Source organism: Nelumbo nucifera, chromosome 2, assembly GCF_055504915.1.
Source record: "Nelumbo nucifera cultivar China Antique chromosome 2, China Antique-T2T, whole genome shotgun sequence".
Classification (NCBI taxonomy): domain Eukaryota; kingdom Viridiplantae; phylum Streptophyta; class Magnoliopsida; order Proteales; family Nelumbonaceae; genus Nelumbo; species Nelumbo nucifera.
Genome location: NC_142650.1, coordinates 63,574,288 through 63,595,623, shown reverse-complemented (window position 1 = coordinate 63,595,623; position 21,336 = coordinate 63,574,288). Strand labels below are relative to the sequence as shown.

Sequence of the window (21,336 nt, the reverse complement as noted above, 5' to 3'; positions counted from 1 at the left end):
AAGAATCATTGAAAATGTTTTTTAATTATAAGAAAGTTGAATATGGCCCAATCATGGAGATTATTGATAGAAGATGGAATAGACAAATGGGTCAGAGACTTCATCTTGCAGGGTATTATTTTAACCCGACCTTTCAATATGATTCGAAGTCAAAAATTAAATCCCCGACCATTATGTCTACAGATTTTGATGTCATTGAAAAACTTGCAATCAAATAAGATGATGTGGAGATAAAACTGAACAAAGAGCTTACTATTTTTGAAAGTTGTTGTAGCACTTTTGGGAGACCTTTCTCAGTAAAGACATTTAAGTCAATGCCTCCAGGTAATAAATATTTTTTTTCTTATAACATGTTTATTATCAATTTTATTTTATAAATTAAATCAATTCTATTTCATTGCATACAGGTGAATGGTAGTCAAGATTTGGTTGTGACACTCCAAATTTGAAAAGGATTGTTGTACGAATCTTTAGCCAGACATGTAATTCATCTGGATGTGAACGTAACTGGAGTGTTTTTAAACATATACACACAAAGAGAAGGAATAGGTTGGAACACCAGAGGCTCAATGATCTAGTATATATTCATTGCAACCTGCATGTGATGGATGGGTAAGTGTTTTAACTTTTATGTTTCATGATTACTTATTTTTTTATGCTTTCATTGCATCTAATGTATCATTTATTGCTTTGTGGGAGAAAAACTGAAAGTCTTGACCCAATTGGGCATGAACATGCATATTGATGTTGTGGAAAATTGGATAGTGCACGATGATGGGGATCCTCCATTACTTGATGGTAATGAAAAGGATGATATGTTTAAAGCTGATGAAATAATATTTCCAATAATAGAATCACCATCAAGAAAAAGAGCTAGGACTGATGGTAACTATCATTGATATTATCTCAAATGACATTTTCATACTTGATTATTTTGGCTATTTTTTGAGTTTTAATTTTTTGTTTTCATTCTTTAGATGGTGATGATAAATTTTTCATTAAGTAATGGAGAATCATAGAGGAGAATGCAGCGAACACCCAAGTTAAAGATGCAGATGAAACACAACCTCTCGAAGATGAAGATGAAGATGAAGATGATGGTGAAATACTACATGGCTTTGGTTGGTAGTTGGTACCATTGAGAAGTGGGGCCAATATATCTTGAGAATTTGGATGATTAGATTAGTGAACTAAACTCTATGTTGAACTTGAAGTTTTGATTTGTATTTAATACTTGTTGAACTTGGTTTGTGATCTTTTTATTACTCGTGATTGTGATCTTTTTATTTTTGAGTATCTAAGTATTATATTTGATGAATTAAGAATGCATGATGTTATGGCAATATCTATAGAATCTTTTGCATATTTTTTTTTCTTGTCTTATTAGTGTTTTTGAATAGAAAGTCCAAAGGAAACTCTGAGAGACTTGACTTTCTAAAGGGATTCCTTTCCATTTGTATAGGTAAGGGCATTTATAAAGCAAGTCTTGCTTTTATTTAGTTTTACTTCTTGTTATGTACAGATTCATTGAGTTGCAATTCCTGATGTATAGCTGATTGCATATGGCCATATGCTACGAATAAAAGTGATAACAAAGGATTAGAGAACTAGAGAAGTTTAGTCTTAAAAAGGCTCAAAGGTACTTGAGTTTTTCCCTCCTTTTCTCCTTTTCTAAAGTATGACAGATATAATGGCATGAATGTTTAGGAAAACATTGTTTGAATTTTGAAGTTTTGTGAACTCTATGTTTATATGAACTAGATAAGCAAATTGTTTGAACTTTAGAAAAAACATTGTAAGTTTAATGAACTCTAAGTTTGTATGAACTCAATATTTTCTGTTTTATTTTTTCTGTATTTATTTGCAAATTTTTGTTTTTTTTTCTGTATTTTTTTTTCAATTTTATGTTTTATTTTTCTGTTTTTGTTTCTATATTTTTTTTTGCAATTTTCTGTTTTATTTTTCTGTATTTATCTGCACTTTTTTGTTTTATTTTTCCGTTTTTGTTTCTGTATTTATTCTCTATTTATTTGCAATTTTCTATTTTTTTTGCAATTTTCTGTATTTTTTCTGTATTTATCTACACTTTTTTGTTTTTGTTTTTGTATTTATTTTCATTTTTCTGTTTTTTTTTTCTGTATTTATTTGCACTTTTATGTTTTATTTTTCTAATATTCTTTTCTATATTTAATTGCACTTTTCTGTTTTGTTTTTTTTTTCTGTATTTATTTGCACATTTTCTGTATTTTCCTCTATTTATTTGCAATTTTATGTTTTGTTTTGTTTTTTTTTTGTTTTTCTGTATTTTTCAGTATTTTCTGTACTTTTTTTTGTATTTTCTATTTGTTATGTACTTTGTTATTTTTTTATTTCGATATTTTTATTTTTCTGTATTTTTTGATTTTTTTTGTCTTTTTCTGTATTTTTTAGAAATTTTCTGTATTTTATTTTTATATTTTCTATGTGTTTTGTTCTGTATTATTTTTTATTTAGGTAGTTTTACGTTCTATATTTTTTCTGTTTTTTATTTAATTTTATGCTATTTTTTTTAATTTATTTATAACGTCACGGGTCAAACCGTTCGACCTGAACGGTTGAACCGCTTAATCGAAAACCGGTCCCCCTGACCGATTCTGCTTCCAGTTCGCCTTTAAAAACCATGCTTTGAAGCCATTTATAAAACGAAGAGTTAAAGCCAGCACCGGCGACCGACTTAACAACTGATGACCAACACCCGACATGGAACGTAAAGCAGCATGGATGCCTCAACCCAACCCGGTTTATCAAGACCAAACCCCCTCATTTTTTGATAAAAAATCCTTATGAAGCTAAGTTATTTACAGTGATTATAGGACAGAGTTATTGCAGAAACTTCGTTTTTGTTGAAATTTAGGCCTACAAGGCTACAACGGCAGACCTAGTTGCTGTATTAGAGAATAAAATCTGTACAGAGAAACCTAAAAATGATTAAAAAATAAAATCTATTTCAAAGAGCAAACCTTTACAGAGAGTCCTAAAAATTAAATCCGATTCAGCGAGCCAAGCCATTAGGAAATAAAATCGGATATTGGTCATTGGTTGGCAGAAGTCAATCGTCGGTCACCAGCACCACACCAGCTTCAACTTTTTTTTTTTTTTTTTTCTATTTACGAGGGGAAGAGGAGTTGGGTTATTTGTTTTTAATTAATTTATAAAAAAGTAAAAAGTAACAGAGGGGAATTTCTCTTCCGTTAATTCTAAACATTAAATAGGTGCATACGTGTTACAACGCGATTGGATGGACAATGCTGTATTCAACTCATCCAGTCCAAATATATTCTAACTATCAATAGAAGGTAAATAGAGCTATGAGATGGTCATTCCAAACATGGTTTTTAAAAATGAACGGGTGACCAAATTGGTCAGGGGTCTGGTTACCGGTTTGAACGGTCTGATTGTTTGACTCAAATGATCAGTGGCTTGTTCTAACAAACAATAAAAAAATTAGGAAACGGTCAAAACCGTTTCGAACAATTAATGAGCTGGTTCAGTGGTTTGCTGATCAAAATCAATAATTTTAGAGAAAAAAAATAGTTTTGGTTAGAAAACAGAGACCAATTCCCGATTTTTCCGGTCCATTCCAGTTTTAAAAACCATGATTCCAAATATATCTAAACTATTAATAAAATAAAAGGCTTTGTTCTCTACATATATATATTTATATTTATACTCGTTTAAACGGAGCCTTAATAACTGAGATGGTCATTCCGTGCATTCTGCCTTTTAGATATGGAGGTATAGGATCAAACCCATGTAACTGTAGGCTCTGGATGTTAAGATCAGTGGACTTATTGGACATCTAATCTGTCCCCATCCCTTAGTCTCCTATAATGTGTCATATGTAATACAAAAACAATGGAAAGTAAACACGTTTCCCTTGCAAAATAAAATGTAAGAAATAAAAACAGAAGCGTGTGCCAACCACACACACAGACATTGAATTTTTGGTCCAGAAACATAAAAGGAGGACTGCAGCTGTTTTTGAATAATGTACTAGCCATGTGGTATGTTCAATGCAAATGCAATGAGAGAGAGTGAGAGATTACTAGAGGCAGCAATGGCGGTGTTGATTTTAATTTTTAATACCAAGTCCAGTTATTCAAATTCACTTTGATCGCTTCCTCTCATTATTTTAAAAACACATGCATACAGATTAATTACTCTATCTTCTATCATCCATATACACAATGCACACTTAAGATTAATTAAAAAAAAAAAGGGCATACCATTAAGAAATGAACAAGCGTGTGCAATAGACACGCATTGCCATAGAAATTTTGGTCCAATTCCTTTCTCTTTTTCCTTTTTAATGTTTATTCTTGTACTGTATCTTTGACTGTTGAAGCCAGATTACAGTGGGCGATCTAATCTTTTATTTGGTTAAACAATCTAATTAATTGAAAAAAGTGCAAGATGAATCGAATTTATCAGATAAAACAAAATTACTCTGAGCTTTTTTTTCTGTTGAATAGACATGCTGTCTGAACTCAGCAAATCTATTTCTATTGCATTTCTAGGGTTGACAAAATAGGCATTGCTCAATTCAAACATAAAAGACCAATTCATATCCTAATGGTTTGTGAAAATTGTATACACTTTGAGGCCAGAGATCCCAAGTTTTCTGCTTAGAAAAGATGATATTTTCTGTCATTTTCAATGAATTGATTGAGGTAATTGATGAAGACGGTGTTTGGCACTGTGGGCGCTTCTAGTTTCAAAGTGTACTTAAATTTTGTATTGGAAGTTGGAAAAATAAAACATTTTGATACATACCACAATAAATGCACAATAAGAGCATCACATAAAAGCAGAGACAATCTTAATTGGAAGCGATCATTGTTGGGAAAACATCATTTTTTTTGACATCTAGGAGAAGATACCATGTTGTTGTTTCTTTTGAGACACCCTATTGTAAGAGAATGCAAACCCATTCAAAGACCTCACCTAAAAACTTAAGCTTTTAGATTGAATAGTTCTTTGAGATAGTATTAGAGCCTATCTAACGAAATGATTCGGTGTTTAATCTTTGTTGACATCATTAAAGAATGAAAACCTGTGCTTGTCCACATTTTCAGTTTAATAAGCTTTGCGTAAGAAATACATGTAAAAGAATGAAAACCTATTTAAAGACTTTACCTAACAGTTTAAGCTTTTAGGTTAAATGATACGTTGAGGCCCATGAGGGTTGTAACTGGTGGCATATAAACATATCCAACCAAATAAAATTTTGGTACGAATTGCTTACTAAAACTTCTAATTTAGAATGTTTGAAAGGAATCCCCAAAAGTTGCTTACTATGGTCTCATGTCGGCTGTCTCCTCTAGAAACATTTACATGGGTTTGTGTCCAGCTTCCATTTATATTCTCAAGCTGTACGCAAAAAGCTGGATGCCAGGAAACAAATACTTTATGTTGTAATAAATGAAAGCTCCTCCGTAAGGGGTGACATATTTTGGTTGTTTTGGTTCCGAGTAAGAGATACAAATGATAAATTTTCCACTCTACAAGAACTAATGGCAGAAGAGAAGATAAGATGAACTCCTCTCTTTCTTCCTTTCTTTTCTTGAATGGTCTCTTTCAGAAGATGTACCTTCCCCCTACCTGAGTTGTATCATGGGCCATCTAGTCAGCTATGGAAGCTTGCCACGTGTACATGAGAGAGAAGTGTATTAAATCAAATTGTTAAAGGGGGGTTGAAACCCATAGAAGTCCATTATTTCCTTTTCTGTGAACAGGGTGCTTTTTTGGATTTCAGTTCATGACCTGAGCAATCTCATTTTATATTCCTTCTACAAGGTTTTCTTCATTAAATGATCTAATGTCCTTTTCTTATAGACTGTAGTTAGGATCTACAGGTTTCATTATTAAAGTATAGACATGGAGGAAGTTGAGGTGCCGTTTCCTAACAGCTAAAAGTGGATCAATTGAATGGTCCTTTATCTTTTAGCTAATTAAGTTATTAAGTAGGTTGTGAGTTCCTAAATGGCTGAAGCTGAAATTGATTTAGCCTCAAATATATTATAATGTAAAAGTGTATTATTCACGATCCAGTTCAGCCACTTCAGCCATTATCAAATGCCCTAAACCAAAAACCAACATATGTAGTTGAATGATCACGATCTTGATAAGAATTGAGATCGATCAATGGTTGCAATAATCCCATCAATCCAATTGAGTCCCACTTCCATGTAGGGGTGCAATTTGGTCGAGTTGAATTGGGAATTTGTTAAGTTTTCAATGGACCCGAACTCTAATCCAAGCTTGATGTAGTTAAAATTCTTCAAGTCGGGTTGCCCGATTTGAATCTCTACTTCCATGCATACATAGAATATTCAATGAATAAATTGCTTGGGGTTTGATTTAATTTATGTGATCTGCAATTTCTTTCATTCTTTTTTTTTTCTTTGAATCTGTGGGAAACTTTACCCGATTTGAATACATAATTCATTAAATCAACTCGATATTCCATGGTTTTTAAAACTAATCCAGTGATTGGACCGGTCAGGAGTCTAATTATCAGTTCGAACGATTAATCAGCCAGTTCAGCAGTTTGCTGACCAAAATCAACGATTTAAAAAAAAAAAAGTGATTTAGAAAAAAAAAACAAAACAAAACCAGTCAAGTGACCGATTACCGGTCCGATCCAGTTTTAAAAATCATGCGATATTCATTGATGTTTTGGGGAACTAGGACTATGGACTATAAGAAGTGGGTCTTGGAAATCTGTCTATAAAAGACTGAATTTTAATTAGCTTGGTGTACTCTATGTTCAATAATTAAACGCCCACACATCAGCTTGCGTGTTGACAACATCACACGCGCACTAAGGGAGCGGTAAGTCTCTTCTCTCAATTAATCTAATTCTATACAAACCATATATGCCTTATCTCAATTGTATTATTAGTCAGTCACCATACAAATGTTTTCCTCTGTCCCCTTCAAAGTGACCACAACTCAAATTTCAAATTACATTGAAAGTCACCACTTTTTCTATTATTCTAATCTTCATAATTAATGATACATAGGCATTACTTAAAGCCATGCCTCACCCCACATAAATGCACCAAAAAGAAAAAGAAAAAGAAAGTAATAGTGCTTTTATTCCTCTTCAAGTGCCTATTATCTATTACCAAGGTTTAAAATATCAATACATATGATAAAATATTATGTATCGCATTATTTCAAAGGGCCGATATTTATGGATGTATATATGTTAATAGTATTTCAAAAGGTATGTAATTTTCTAAATTTTATTTTTATTTATATTAAGTATTAATCCAGTTCTGACATTAAATTAATCAATTTGAATTAATAGAACTAAGTTTAATACATTTTCTGATTGACATATTTGTTAAATAGGTTAATTGAGGCATTATGTCTCTCTTAGGCATATTATTACCAACTTGTTGAATAAATTAAGGGCAGAGTTTGCCTACCATACTGTAAAGACATCATATTTCAAAAATTTGCAACCAATCAACAAGTATCATAAACAGATGATATTTATCAAAACTTACGAATGTACTTTGATTGGTCAAAGCTTTTTGACTATTATGTCTTTCTTTCATCATAGATTTTCCCATAAATTAAATTGATAGAATTAATAGAACGCTGCCTTTATTCAACTTTGAAACCATATTAAACTATTAATTGTCCCAAAGGTCAACCACCATTTAGGGTTTCAATGGTCCTAGTGGATCCAAAAATTTCTTCCACTACAACAATGGTGGATAGGATGACAACCCACTTAGTAGTCCAAATTGTATGAACCCTAATTGGCTTGACCCTGAGTCACCGATTGTAATCTGCCAATGCCAAAGGAAACAAATGCTGTGAATATGATAATGATGATTGGTGTTGGTGCTTTGGTTGTATTAGGTTTTCTTGGCAGCAAGAGATGGGTCCCCAATGAGCGATTTGGGGTAAGGTTTTTTAAAACCGATCCAGATAATGTATCGGTCAGAGGTCTGTTTCTGGGATAAACGGTTCGATCGTTCAAATCAAATAGATGGTCTGTTTTGATAAAAAGAAATTTTAAAATAAAAACCAGCTAAACCGTTGAATGATTCAATCACTCAAGTCAATGGTTTGCTGATTAAATCAAGGATTTTGAGGAAAATAATGGTTCTGGGGTAAAACAGAATCAGTCACATGACTGGTTCCCGATTTTTCTGGTCCAACCGTTTAATCCAGTACAGTTTTGAAAACCATGATTTGGGGATTAAAATTCTAGCTTTAATAAATTCAATACATATACCAGGAGAATATGGATTTCCAAATTCCAAATGTTCTGGTTTAATTAGACAGTGTGGATCCGGTGGAAGTTCTTTGGGTCTTTCAGGCTCAGTGGATTGCAGTTGCAACCTTTGTCGGATAACTTGTTAAGGAGACCACATCTCTGCCCCACAATGCTCTACAACACATTTCTGTGGTATATTTGGAACATCTATCTCCCAATGATATATCAGAATCAATGATGCCATCATCAGAAGATGCTTTCAATACATGGCAAAAAGTACTGTAAAGCATTATGAGGCGGAGATGTGAACTCCTTCTTAAGCCCTCCTTTCATTCCATGTGTAAGACACGTTGGAGTTGGAGGGCTCATAATTGATGTCAAGGGATCCGGCTAACCGATAAACCCGCCTTCACCCCCAACCCTATCAATTTAGGGTTGGATCAGTTTTGACATTGGGTTTTGGGTTGAGGTTGGCCTGTGCCAAACCCGACCCATTGGCATACTAGCATTTAAACATGTGTAAAAATAGCCTTGACTGAGCACAGGCGTATTATTTGTGGGATGGGCGGGTATCTCATCATTTCATCATGCAGGTAGAGTTCGGATTGAATCAAACTCACATCGGATCTGACCAATAAATCAAAATTGTAAAGAAAAAAGATCGATTGAACCCATATTAAAATTTTTGATTGAATATTCGGTTAAAATCGAATTTTGGTTTATTGAGTAGAGTTTCAGAATTTGTAAGGCCAAGAAATTAAATAAAATAACATATCCTGTCAATAACAGGGGGGAACAAAGAACCAACATAAAGGGTGGGGCCCATCAAAAGTGGGGCTAAGCGGAGTAAACTTTTTCGGTAGTATTGAAAAGAAATCAGGGAGGTGGGGCCATGGTGGGGTAGGGTCCTTTCTGTAATATTTGCATATATTAATGGGCAACTTTTGTAGACTTTCACCTTAAATACAACCATTCATTCATTCCTTCAGCTTCCACCCTCAGAAATCAAATCTCCCTACGACTACGAGCTTGAAATTTCAGTTGCTTACTGCCATAAAAACCATGGGAAACTGCTTACTTCTGCCGGAGGAGTCTATCAAGGTCATGAAGACGGACGGGAAGGTGCTTGAGTACAAACCACCTCTCAAAGTTCATCAGGTCTTATCGGAGTTCGCCGGTCATTCAATCTCCGACACGCTTCCGGTCGTCAGGCATCTTGCTCCTCAGATAGATATGCTCAGTGGCCGCCTCTATTATCTTCTTCCACCACCTCTGCCGTCGACCCAGTTCGTCAGGAAGGTGCCAATGGTATCGAGTAATAGCCCAACCGCAGAACCTCGACAAAGAACCGGTGTTGTGAGGATTAAGCTAGTCATCACTAAGCAAGAGCTCAGGGAGATGCTAGCCAAAGGAGGAATCTCAGTTAATGAAATAGTCGCTCACCTCCAGAGCAGACAAAGCAAAGCTGGTGTTGTTGATGACAACAGTGAAAGTTGTAAAGGGTGGAGACCTGTGTTGGAAAGCATACCAGAGGGCGAAGGGAGTGATTTAAATTAGAAATTTTCCTTCTCTTTTTTTTTCTTTTCTGGTTTTGGAAAGCTCTTTTTTTGTTTGTTTAAAATACACAGAGCTGGAGAGGTCTGCAGTTTATTTATTATTATTACTTTTCCTTAGCCCATGACCATGAAAGACGTTGTATATTAACTGTATACATGATTGTTTTGTATACTGTACCATGAGAGAGGTCTACCGTTGAATGAGATCATACCAACGAAAACTCCAACTACTAATACTTTTTTTCCATACCCATAATGGTGGCGGTGGTGGTGGTGGTGGTGGAGGAGGAGGAGGGGTCCATTTTGTGACGGTGGTGGTGGATGTGGGTATCTTACTCATTCGAAGTATGGACGCTCAAGCTAAGCTGACCATCCATGATATGTCAATCAATTGAGTCAACGAGCCGACTCGACCTTGTAGATGAGGAAAAAGAACGGATGGATTCCAAAATCCAAACAAACAAAACAAGGTGTTAACTCGGTCAAGTAGTGTTTTCGACCCGGTCGGGCTGTTGGGTTGACTCAGTCAAGTAGTGTTTTAGGCTAAATCTGGCCAACAAGACAAAACTTAATAATAACCTATTAGGCACGTTTCGGCAGTTTATCTCAATCTAATTATTATTGGGTGGGGTGTTAAATCTGAAGTTGAAACCAGAGTACCCATGGTTTTGAGGGGAGCCTCCGTAAAGTCTAAACAAGAGGTTGTATCTTGTATGGAAATTTTAAGTCTTAAGGAAGTATTGAAGTTGCCAGGTGGCAAATGACGTGGAAAAGGACATGGGAACGGCTTGGATTTGACAAGTATGGAAACCAGGATAAATAGAAATAGCGCGCGGAAGCTTGTTTTGCTAAACAGCTTTGGAAATCTGTATATGCTTTCAAGATTAAGATAATAATTAGGTTGAAGCTAACTAAACAATCCACCTAAAAAAGCCCAAAAGCTTGTGGCGAAAGCCCCCACAAGGATCTAAATGGGGTCATATTCATTCAATCCAAGTGGAAGGCAAAACGCCCACTTAGGGTTTTTTTAGGTGGCTGGCTGACTGATGTTGAGATCTCAATAACCTCATCTTACAATTTGTGGTTGTGAATACATTGTCCAGTCTCTCATACAAACAAGTTGGTCTGGTAAACCCGCATTGACCCGACCCTATCGGGTTAGGGTTGCTTTGGGCATGAGTGGGTTTTTGGGTCGGGGCTGGTTGAGGTAGATCCGGTTAAGCCCAATCCATTGAAATGATCATATATGATATATGGGGACGGTTTGGATGTGAGGTTCGGGCGGTGTTGGAATAGATGCCGTTTCTTGAGAGGCATTTTCTAAGAAAACAATGCTGCATAGGCATGCTGTTTCTCAAAAAAAGTTTGTTTGTTTCAGATTTTCTATTTGGTACTATTACTGTTGCTGCCTATAGGTGTTTTCAATGCCATGTCAGTATATTATTGTTAACAAAAATAGAAAAAATAAGAAAACAAGGGCATTTTCTAAGACCACACATTTCCTAATTTTCAAGGTGTGGTATGAGAAAATGTTTTTTGAAAAAGCGGCTAATCAAACATCAAGCATTTTCCAAAAAATAGATTTTAGATATAGCACTGATGTGGTGTTGTTTTTTGAAGAAACGACATTGATGCCAAACACCTACTGGTAATCTCTCTCTATTTAGTCTGGTTGGATTAAGTTTGGGTTGGTTTGAGCTTAGGCTGGATTGAGTCAGACCATGATTAACCCAAATCATTGACATCCCTACAGACAAGATTCTTTCAGGTATATCTTCTCAGGCTTGGTTAGGTCCGAGTCAAAACGAATTCCTGATCAAGATGTTACCTGGTAGGTCTGATTATAATTGACAACTAGGGGTGGATTTGAGCCGAGCTGAGCCGAATAGTATTAGGCTTGAGACTATTCTACAAGGCTTGAGCTTGAGCTCGACTCATTTTATATTTTATAAAAATATTTTATTATATATTTTATTATAAAAATATTTTATAAAAATAAAAATTATATATAAAATTTCTTTTATTTTATATTTAAAAATTTAAGAATTATAATAATTAATAATTATAATATTTTTATTATATATATTATTTTCTATAATTTTATTATATATATATTCGAGTCGGCGTGCAAGCCTCACGAGCCGAGCTCTAGTAGGCTCGAGCTCGGCTTATTTAATAATCGAGCCACTAAATTGGGCGGGAGAGCTCGACTGAAACCAAGTCGAGCCGATCTCGAGCAGCTCGTGAAAAGCTCGGCTCGTTGCCACTCCTATTGACAATTATAACTGGGTCTACTTATTTGTTAGAGGCAAAATCTATGGTGCAACACTGAATTTTTAGCATTGTTAAAGTCTTAATGGTAAATACTAAAGTTGGTCATGAAACTGATTAAACCATGGTTTTTGAACCGTCATTGATTCGGACAATTGGACCGTTTGGCCCGGGTACCGTCCAGGCAACCGGTTCCGTTTTGCCCCAAACCCAGTACCTGGCCAAAAACTGTTGAATCAGTCAATGATCCATTGACCCGGGTGGTCGAACTGTCAATCCATTGAACCGTTCAACGGTTTTGTCCATTTTTTATATTTTTGTTGTTAGAATGGGCCGTCCATTCGAACCGTCAACCCGGAAACCAATGGCTAGAATGGTTATGTTTTCAGGTCATTTTTTAAAACCATGGATTAAACTGATCAATCCGACACAATTTGATCTAAATTGGCTGGTTTTCAACTACTTAGAGTTGGTTTCAGTTCATACATTATACTAAGTTTGCTAACCAAAGAGGTCGGGTTGGTTTTAATTTGGGCGTGCATAAACCAACCAAAACCCTCTAATATTTTAAATTTAATTTTTTAATATAGAAAAGTTGGAAAACACTTTTTCCAATTGTATAAAGCAAATGGTTTTCATAATCTTATTTAATATTTCAATTTTACACAGTGAAAACCTTACTTACTTCACAATTCAATATATGACTCTTATCTTTTTTTTTTTTTCAATGGTAAAGGATTTTTATCTATTGAAAACATAATGAACAACTACTTCTAGGCTGTCTTTTAAACCGATAAATCAACTCAAACCAATTTTTTATAATAGGGTTGGTTTTCGCTAGTGGTCGATCGGTTTTGGGTGACTAGTTTTTCAATCCAACCAAGTCAGTTCTATTGGCCAAATGGCTTGAAACTGAATCAAACCGATCCAGAAACACCCCTAATAAATACACTTTATTTAACGTAAAAATACAATATATGAAACATGAACCAATGAAAAATAAACTAATTATGTGATGTTTTTAATGTAATTGCTTGAGATCAAAATATTAGTGAATGCATCATAATTGGACTCTTTTGTTAAATTAACACATTTGAATTTTAAATATCATAATATGATAACATTACAAATATATCATGATAAAAATACGTAATTTTATGGTACTTTGTAAAATGCCAATACACATACATAACATAATTATATATATAACCACTCCGGGTCTTGTTGTTTTGGAACAACCAAAATTGATCCCAAAGTCCCAACCGAATTATGATTGGGACACATAATACAGATCGAGACCCTATACAATTGGCTCGGTTCGCTTTGGAGCTATTGGCTCTGCCCAACCTAAAGCTTGTCACTTCTTATTTCCTACAAAGTATTAGGTCCATTGTGGCCCAAACTTATCAAACCCAACTTTAGAGTCTATGTTTCGAAGCCCATCACTAATATTATTAAAAGGCCACATCTTGGTCTTGAAAGGAATAGACTTTTTTCTATTAGGTAAGAGATAGAGTCAGAAGTCCTCATCACCAACAAAAAAAAAAGGTACAGTACTACTATTCATTAGCATTTTTTTACACATAGTGGCATCCTTTATTGGGGCTTGGATATGTTACACACAAGTTGTTCCCACATCCCTATCCACGAGTAATTACAGCTGAGCATCTCGAATATCTCCCTTGTCCATTTATGGGGAGATGTTCCCAATACACAATGATGGTGTTTTATGGGTACGATGTGAAAACAATTTGTGGGTAGCAGATTCGCAATGTTTCATGGATGGTTGGTCCCATCTATATCGTTTAACCCCCCACACACATACACACAATAAAAAAAAAAAATCCTGGCTCCGCCTCTCCAAAGGCCAAGGACTCACTTTACTACGTTTTTGACGCAGCCTCCACTTAGTAACCATATAAATAATGGTTTTAACAAAATGTTCAGGGGGCCAAAGACCCCCACCAATATACTTATAGGGGGATTGTTGTGCTAGCAACAGTCCTATCCAATTAAGGAAGAAAATTATTACCAAACAAGAAAGGAAACAATATAATTTGTTTTTCTTTTTCTAAAATGGTATGCATTTTAATTAATTTCCAAATTTCCATCAGTCATATTTCACACTTTCTTTCAGTCATCCGATATGTTTCATGTAAATTGAACAATCAATCCAATCAAATTTAGTAGAAAGAGGAAAGAATTTTAGCACAGCATGGTGCAGTACATCCCTACAAACAATAATTGGCCACTGTGAATCTTACAACTCTTTTTGATTTCTTTCCAAGCATACCTTAGGTTCACAACTCATCATCCTGAACTGAGGTTTTCTGTGTATCATTGTTTTCACTCTCTAGTCCATTGGCACTATCTTCTTTATTATGCACTTCCTCCACCTTCTCCTCCTCTTCCTCATTGATTCCTTCTAGCTGAACATAGTGATGCTTCAGATGTTCATAACTTCTATCTGCATGCTCTCAAGTGGAAATTCCAATCTATTTAAGAGTGAATCTTCTATATATTGATAAAAGTTGAATAGAAAAAGAGGCTTTTTGCAGGTAAAAATACAAGTAGGAGGAGGGAATGACTTACTAGTTATTCTGGATCTTCCAAACTCTCCAGATGGATTGCCCAGTCGCCTTCTTCCCTTTTCCTTTCCAATTATCACTAATTTCATCCTTGGAATTATTATCAACACCATCAGAGCCCCCAAATCCAAGTCTCTCTGTGCATAACTGCAGACCCAATTTCTTGGATGAAGAACTATCATTTTTCTCAAGAGAAGCCATACATTGATTATTTTTCTTGGTAGTCATGAAAGAATACAATAATGGTGGGTATCTCTCATTGTTATCATTGTCATTACTGTAGATGTTTAGTGTTTGTATCTGAGATTGTGGATTTGGATCCTTAAAAGGTGACCATGGTGATGGAAGAGGAGAAGAACAAGATGAGGAGAGTGGACTCTCATTGAAGTAAAGCTCACCAAACATCTCTGTGACAAAGGAGGGCTCATTGAGTTGCACAGACTTGATTTGTTTTGATGGGGAAAACATTTCGGTTAGCGATGGAGGACTATCAGGTGTTGGGTTCTCAAACATGTCTTGAAGGCTAGCAAAGGCAGCCATAGCTTGGTTGTTTGAGGAAAAAAAAGGATAGAAATGCAAAGAAAGAAAGGAAGATAGACTAGTTTCCTTTTAAGATTGAAGAGAGGCTGGAGATAGAGCATGCTTTTGTAATGGAGTGGTGGTGAAATTAAGTGAGAATATGGCATTGGGTATAGGGTTCAGGATTTCTGTTGAGCCCTATACATTTAAAGATGTGTAACGGTTTTGTTTGTGGAGAGAGAGAGAGAGGTTTTTAAAATTGAACCGAACAATGAACCGTTTAGGGTTTCAGTTCCTGGGTCAAATGGTCTGACTATTCGAACCAAACAGATGGTCTGTTCTGACGGAAGAAATAAATAAAAAATAGCCAAAAACCATTGGATGGTTTGAATGGTTCGACCACTCGGCTTAGTGGTTTGCTGACAAAATCAATGGTTTTTTCCCAAAAAGACAGTTCTAGGGTAAAACAAAACTGGTCGGTTCCCGGTTTTTTCGGTCCGACCACCCAGCCCAATCCGGTTTTGAAAACCATGAAAAAAAGAGAGAGAGAACGTACAACTGCAATGTTTTAAAAACTGACTCAAATGCAATGTTTTAAAAACTGATCCAAACCGGAACCAACCGGCCACTTATTTCTGGATTAGTGGTTCGATCATCCGATCCAAATGGATTAGCCCACGATACTTTAAAAAATAAAAAAATTAATTAGAATAAAAATTGGCCCAAAAACAATTATTTAAATTGAATAGATCGACGGTTTAACCACCCAAGTCAATGGGTCTTCCATTAGTCCAAGTGAATTTGGGACCTTCAATTCAATGGTTTTGCAATTTATATTAGGCAACAATGGAATAACCCTAAGTGATATTGTAAATGTGGATAAAAACCATATTTTAAGCACATATGGATGTTATCATGAAAAAAAAAAATTGAATGTAATATAACAAATTAAAATTATGACTTACACATTTTGAAACCAAAAGTTTGTAATATTCAGCAATAAATAGCAGAATTGTCAATGAGTTGGGCTATTAAAGTATCTTAGGTGTATGGTTTAAATGCACAGAGTGGATTACTTGCATACATTTATGGCAAAGTCACCATTAATATTAATTATTGCCATTGTAATCTATGTCGGTTTGTTTAGGGTAAATTGCTGAAACCTCTCTTTAAGTTTCTGACCTTTTTGCTAAGAACAGCCACCTCACTGACATCATTGTAAGTACATCCCTATGTTATAATCCATTACAAATAAAATTGACCAAGATATCCATAATTCCATATATTAACTTTTAATCAATATTTTTGTTTTTCAAAATTGCCATTCCTTTCAATCAACCTTTAATCTTATCTTAGTTATTTTTCCTTATTTAACTCTAGTAGGCCTAAATTAGTTAGGTTACATTTGAAAGGAGTATAAATATAAATATGTAGAGTACAAATTCGTGTATTTTATATTATTTTGTACATATTTATACTGTATATACTTGTATTTGTAGAATTGGGATCTGTTCCTCCCATAACGCAACTCGCACTAATCCCACAGCCCCATTCCACCATGTATTGAGAACATATTCCCCATGATTTCAATACAAAGTTCAAAAGATATTCCTGATGTACAACTGAGACGTATTGTGAGGTTGGTGTGAGGAGCACTCTATGACTTATATTTGTACTCCAAAAATGGAGCTTCAATTTTAACCCTCTGTAGAGGTAAATTCAAAATTTATATTTTTATTTACTTTGAAAATATCTTTGTATTCTTTCATCTGTCCGAAGAAATCGAATGAAACCCATCCTCCCTTCCTCTGAAACCACGACCTAAGGTTGAGAAACCAATTTGGTTCTGCATAATGGTTTAGAACTATATTGATACAATAAAAGAAGAGCTCTTGACGAGTTGATTGGATTTCCACTGTGCAACATCATATCACCAACTAGCAATCAAGATTCAAACTCTCTCAATCTATTTCTAGGAAAAATAAAGACAATAGAGAGAAGAATATAATGGATGTAGACAGTCTTTCATGGAAATTCTAACTTGTCATTGGAAATGATGATAGCAGCCCTCCTCAACCCAGAAAATAGGTTCATTTCATGGTTTTTAAAACCGAACCGGTGACTGAACCAGTCAGGGGTCCGGTTATCGGTTCGAATGGTCAGTCCGTTTTGACAAAAAAATTAAAAAATTAAAAAATTAAAAAAATAAAAAAATTAAAAAAATTAAAAAAATTAAAAAACTTGAAAAATGGTTCGAACGGTTAACTAGTCAGTTCAGTGGTTTGCTAACTAAAATCAACGGTTTTGGAAAAAAAACGGTTTTGGGGGAAAACGGAACCGGTCAGATGATCAGTTCCCAGTTTTTCTGGTCTGACCATCCGGTCCGGTCCAATTTTGAAAACCATGGTTCATTTTTACTTAGACTAGAGAAGGTAACCCATCAATTCATTGGCTGGTCTCAAAGAACCATTCAACCTAAAAGCTTAAGCTGTTAGGTGAGGTCCTTGAATAGGTTGAAGTGTGAATATTGGGCTTGAAGTGTGAACAAGCATAGATCCACCCATACCTTGTGCTGAAACTTATTTAATTATAATGGGGGCAACGAGGATCGAACACTAGCCACTTGGTCAAAATGGCTTTATTACCATCTCAAAAAATCATTGAACCTAAAAACTTAAACTGTTAGATGAGATCCCTAAATAGATTGATATTCTCTAACAGCTGAAAATAGCCCTCCAAAAACTCTCTAACAATGCTTAATGAGTTTGCACTTGCATTTCAACTCCTTTTAGAGTTGAAAGGCTAACATTACTAGAATTTAACTGAGCTCTATGATTTCTATTTCAATATCAACAATCTATCTGGGAGTATTCCTTCAAAAATCAAAATCTGGATAGTCTTCGAAGGTAGAACTCAGAAATGAAACTGTCTCCTTTTTTATGAAACTTCTTCTTTTAAGTCTCAAGAGCTGAAGCCTGGAAGAGAAGTGAGGCCTCCTCCCATAGGGAAGAGCTACAAATTAATAACTATTTGTGTTTTTTCATTTGTTGTTTCCAGGTGTTCAAGTAGTGACATAAATTGCACACGTGGCATGCATCTCATTCATCAATTTTAAGAAAGAGAATCTTGATCATCAATATAACCATCTTCATAACCCTCTAGCTTGTACGACGTGCTGACTGATGAGTTCATAGCATTAGAAAAGGTGACATGGTGAGTATAAAACCCCATTTCTCATGTAAGGGCAATCTTGGCATTAACAGGTGTTTAATTGATAGCATCGGTCTTTTTTTTTCCTTTTGTTTTTTTATCAATACAATTTTGGTCAATTTTCTAACCGTGACCTAACAGAGGGGGTGTGCTTGCAACAGCGTAGGGAGTGACTGTTACTAAGAAAAAGTGGGGAGGTTTAGCAACTAATTTCAGGAGAGGTTTAAGAAATGGACTTTTTGCAAAAAAAAAAAAAAGACCCAATTTGGTGAATTGCCAATTTTGTTTTAGAAATAATAGCAAACTGAGTGAGCGGGAGAAAATATGAAGTTTTTAGGACAAAATACCCTTTATTAAAAACAGAATCCATCGAATCCAAAAAGCATATGTTTCGTTTGTCTTCCAAGTTTGAATTCGACTCCATCCATTCAGCTGGAAGCATCTCCAAGTTCAAATTCGACTCCATCCATTCAAACTGCGGCTGGATGGAGGCATCAGCTCCAGCCATTCAAACAACTTCAGACTGGGAAGCATCGACTCAATCTAGCTGGGAAACATCAACTCGATCAATTCAAATTGCGGCTGCCTGGGAAACATCGACTCCATCCATTCAAACGACTTTAGATTGGGAAGCATCAACTCCATTTGGTTGGGAAGCATCAACCCCATTGATTCAAACTACGGCTGGCTGGGAAGCATCGACTCCATCTTCAAAGCAAGTGTACTAGAGGAAGGCGGTAAATGATAATGTCAGATTGGCTAAAACAGCAGGACGATTGAATAAAGCTCATAATGCTTATCTCTGTGATTAATACCCAAACTATATATCTACTTATATGATCAACAACAAGAACAAATTTTGTTTCTAGACCATCTGATATGGAGCAACTTGGGTGGTTTTTAACAGATTTAGGCACCATCCAGCATGGGGAAGACCAGATGATTTATTACAGAGTTGAAAACTGATGATGCACAATCTGGCCAGTCTTAGCTGTCGATGATCTTGCCTCTGAGCTGAGTAACAGGGACCTGAAACGGGAGGAGAAGAGAAGCTCCGGGGAGAACCCGGCGTAAGGGCTCCGAAGCTCAAGTTAGAATCCTTCAAAGGCAAGATAAACCAGATAGCGCGAAAGTTAGCATACCTCGTCCCTAGGGGGGGTAGAAGCCTTTTATAACCACCTCGCGCACTCACTTCCAGGCCTCCGTCAGGTCGGGCATGATTACTTCTGAACTTCTGCCAGTTCAGGTGTCATTTCCTCTGGTCGGACAGAACCGCCACTGTTCCTTTTGTCGGAGCCGTCTCTGCGGCAAGCGATGACGATTGCAGGTGGCGGTGGCAGGAAGACGTTTGAAATGCGGCTGTCAGGCGTCAGATCCCAAATCAGTCAGGTGCGTCGCCCTTGGGTACGGACGTCCTTGGTGTCGGGTACGTTTGGCTGGCCTGGTGCTTTGGGAGTGAAGTGTTGGAGTGGCGAGCGAGGTGCCTTGAGTTCGGTTTGGAGTGTTCCGAGCTGCCACGGGTCAGCGCGGGTCAGCTTTGTGAGGCTTGGGGCCCAGTATAGTTCGTGCTCCTTGTAGGGAGCTCGGGTTCTCAGTAGGGAGCTCGCTCTTAATAGGGAGCTCGGACTCCCAGTAGGGAGTTTGTTCTTAATAGGGAGCTCGGATTTTAGGGTGCTCGGACCCTTAACAGGGAGCTCGCTCTTAACAGGGAGCTCGGGCTCCTAGTAGGGAGCTCGGACTTAGGGAGCTCGGACACTTAACAGGGAGCTTGCTCTTAACAGGGAGCTCGGGCTCCTAGTAGGGAGCTCGGACTTGGGGAGCTTGGGTTTTTAGGGAGCTCGGGCCTTTGACAGGGAGCTCGCTCTTAACAAGGAGCTCGGACTAAGTACAGCGGTCTGGAGTTCGGGCTTGGTAGTGAGTTTGGACTTGCTTCCGATGTTCGCTTTGGGCGCTCTACTGTCCCGAGCTGCTTGCCTTTGCCATGTGTCGAGCGATCGCGAGGTCGGGCCAAATTTCCCTTCATCAAAAACCATCCGACATTACACAGACTGGATGGTTTATTACAAAATTGGAAACCATCCGACATCACACAGACCAGATAGTGTTTTATAAGAGTTGAAAACCATCCGACATCACATAGACCAAATAGTATTTTATAGAGTTGGAAACCATCCGGCATTACACAGACCAAATAGTGTTTTATAAAATTGGAAACCATCTGGCATTACACAAATTAGATGGTTTATTGCAATCTTGAATCTTCAATTGCAGTTGTAAATTTCAGTTCCTTAGGTGATAAAATAGTATTTGCACCCTCAAAATCATCTAAAGCCCAACATTCCATAAGGTAGTATATGATTCTCACAAGTGTATAAACCATCTGAGATGGAGAAGATTAGATGGTTTATTACAGAGTTGAAAACCATCCGGCATTACACAGACCGGATAGTTTTTTATAGAGTTGGATACCATCTGTCATTACACAGACCGGATTATTATTTGCAATTTTGAGACAATTTTTTTGAATGCTTTTTGAAACATAAATTATAGTTGCAAACATCTATCCCTCCGCATCATAGTTACACCATCAAAATCATTTAGAACCCACTAAACCTCTTTGTTCTATATGGTTCTTATATGTTTACAAACTTAGAAACCATCCGACACTAAATAGATCAGATAATTGTTTGCAATTTTGATACATAAATTACAGTTTTGAACATCTATCCCCCTGCAGGTAGCTACACCATCAAAACCATTTAGAACTCAATGAACCTCCTGGTTCTGTATGATTCTCATATTTATAGACTTAGAAACTCAAATTGCATCATGCATCTATTGGGCAGGTGCCATTCCACGATGTTAAAGCACACAAGCCATGTTTGTGCATGACCATAAATCTCTGCCTCTAGTG

At 36.2% G+C, this 21,336-nt stretch overlaps 1 protein-coding gene across 1 annotated transcript; it reads left to right on the top strand.

Moving 5' to 3' along the window:
- Positions 1 to 9,340: 9,340 nt before the first annotated feature.
- On the top strand, positions 9,341 to 9,835 carry LOC104607668 (uncharacterized). Its single transcript, XM_010273345.2, has one exon. The coding sequence runs from the start codon at positions 9,341 to 9,343 to the stop codon at positions 9,833 to 9,835; it is 495 nt and encodes a 164-aa protein (XP_010271647.1).
- The last annotated feature ends 11,501 nt before the right edge of the window (positions 9,836 to 21,336 follow it).

What these genes read in the sequence shown, in the direction of transcription:
- LOC104607668 (XM_010273345.2), top strand. Translation starts at nt 9,341, where the DNA reads ATGGGAAACTGCTTACTTCTGCCGGAGGAGTCTATCAAGGTCATGAAG.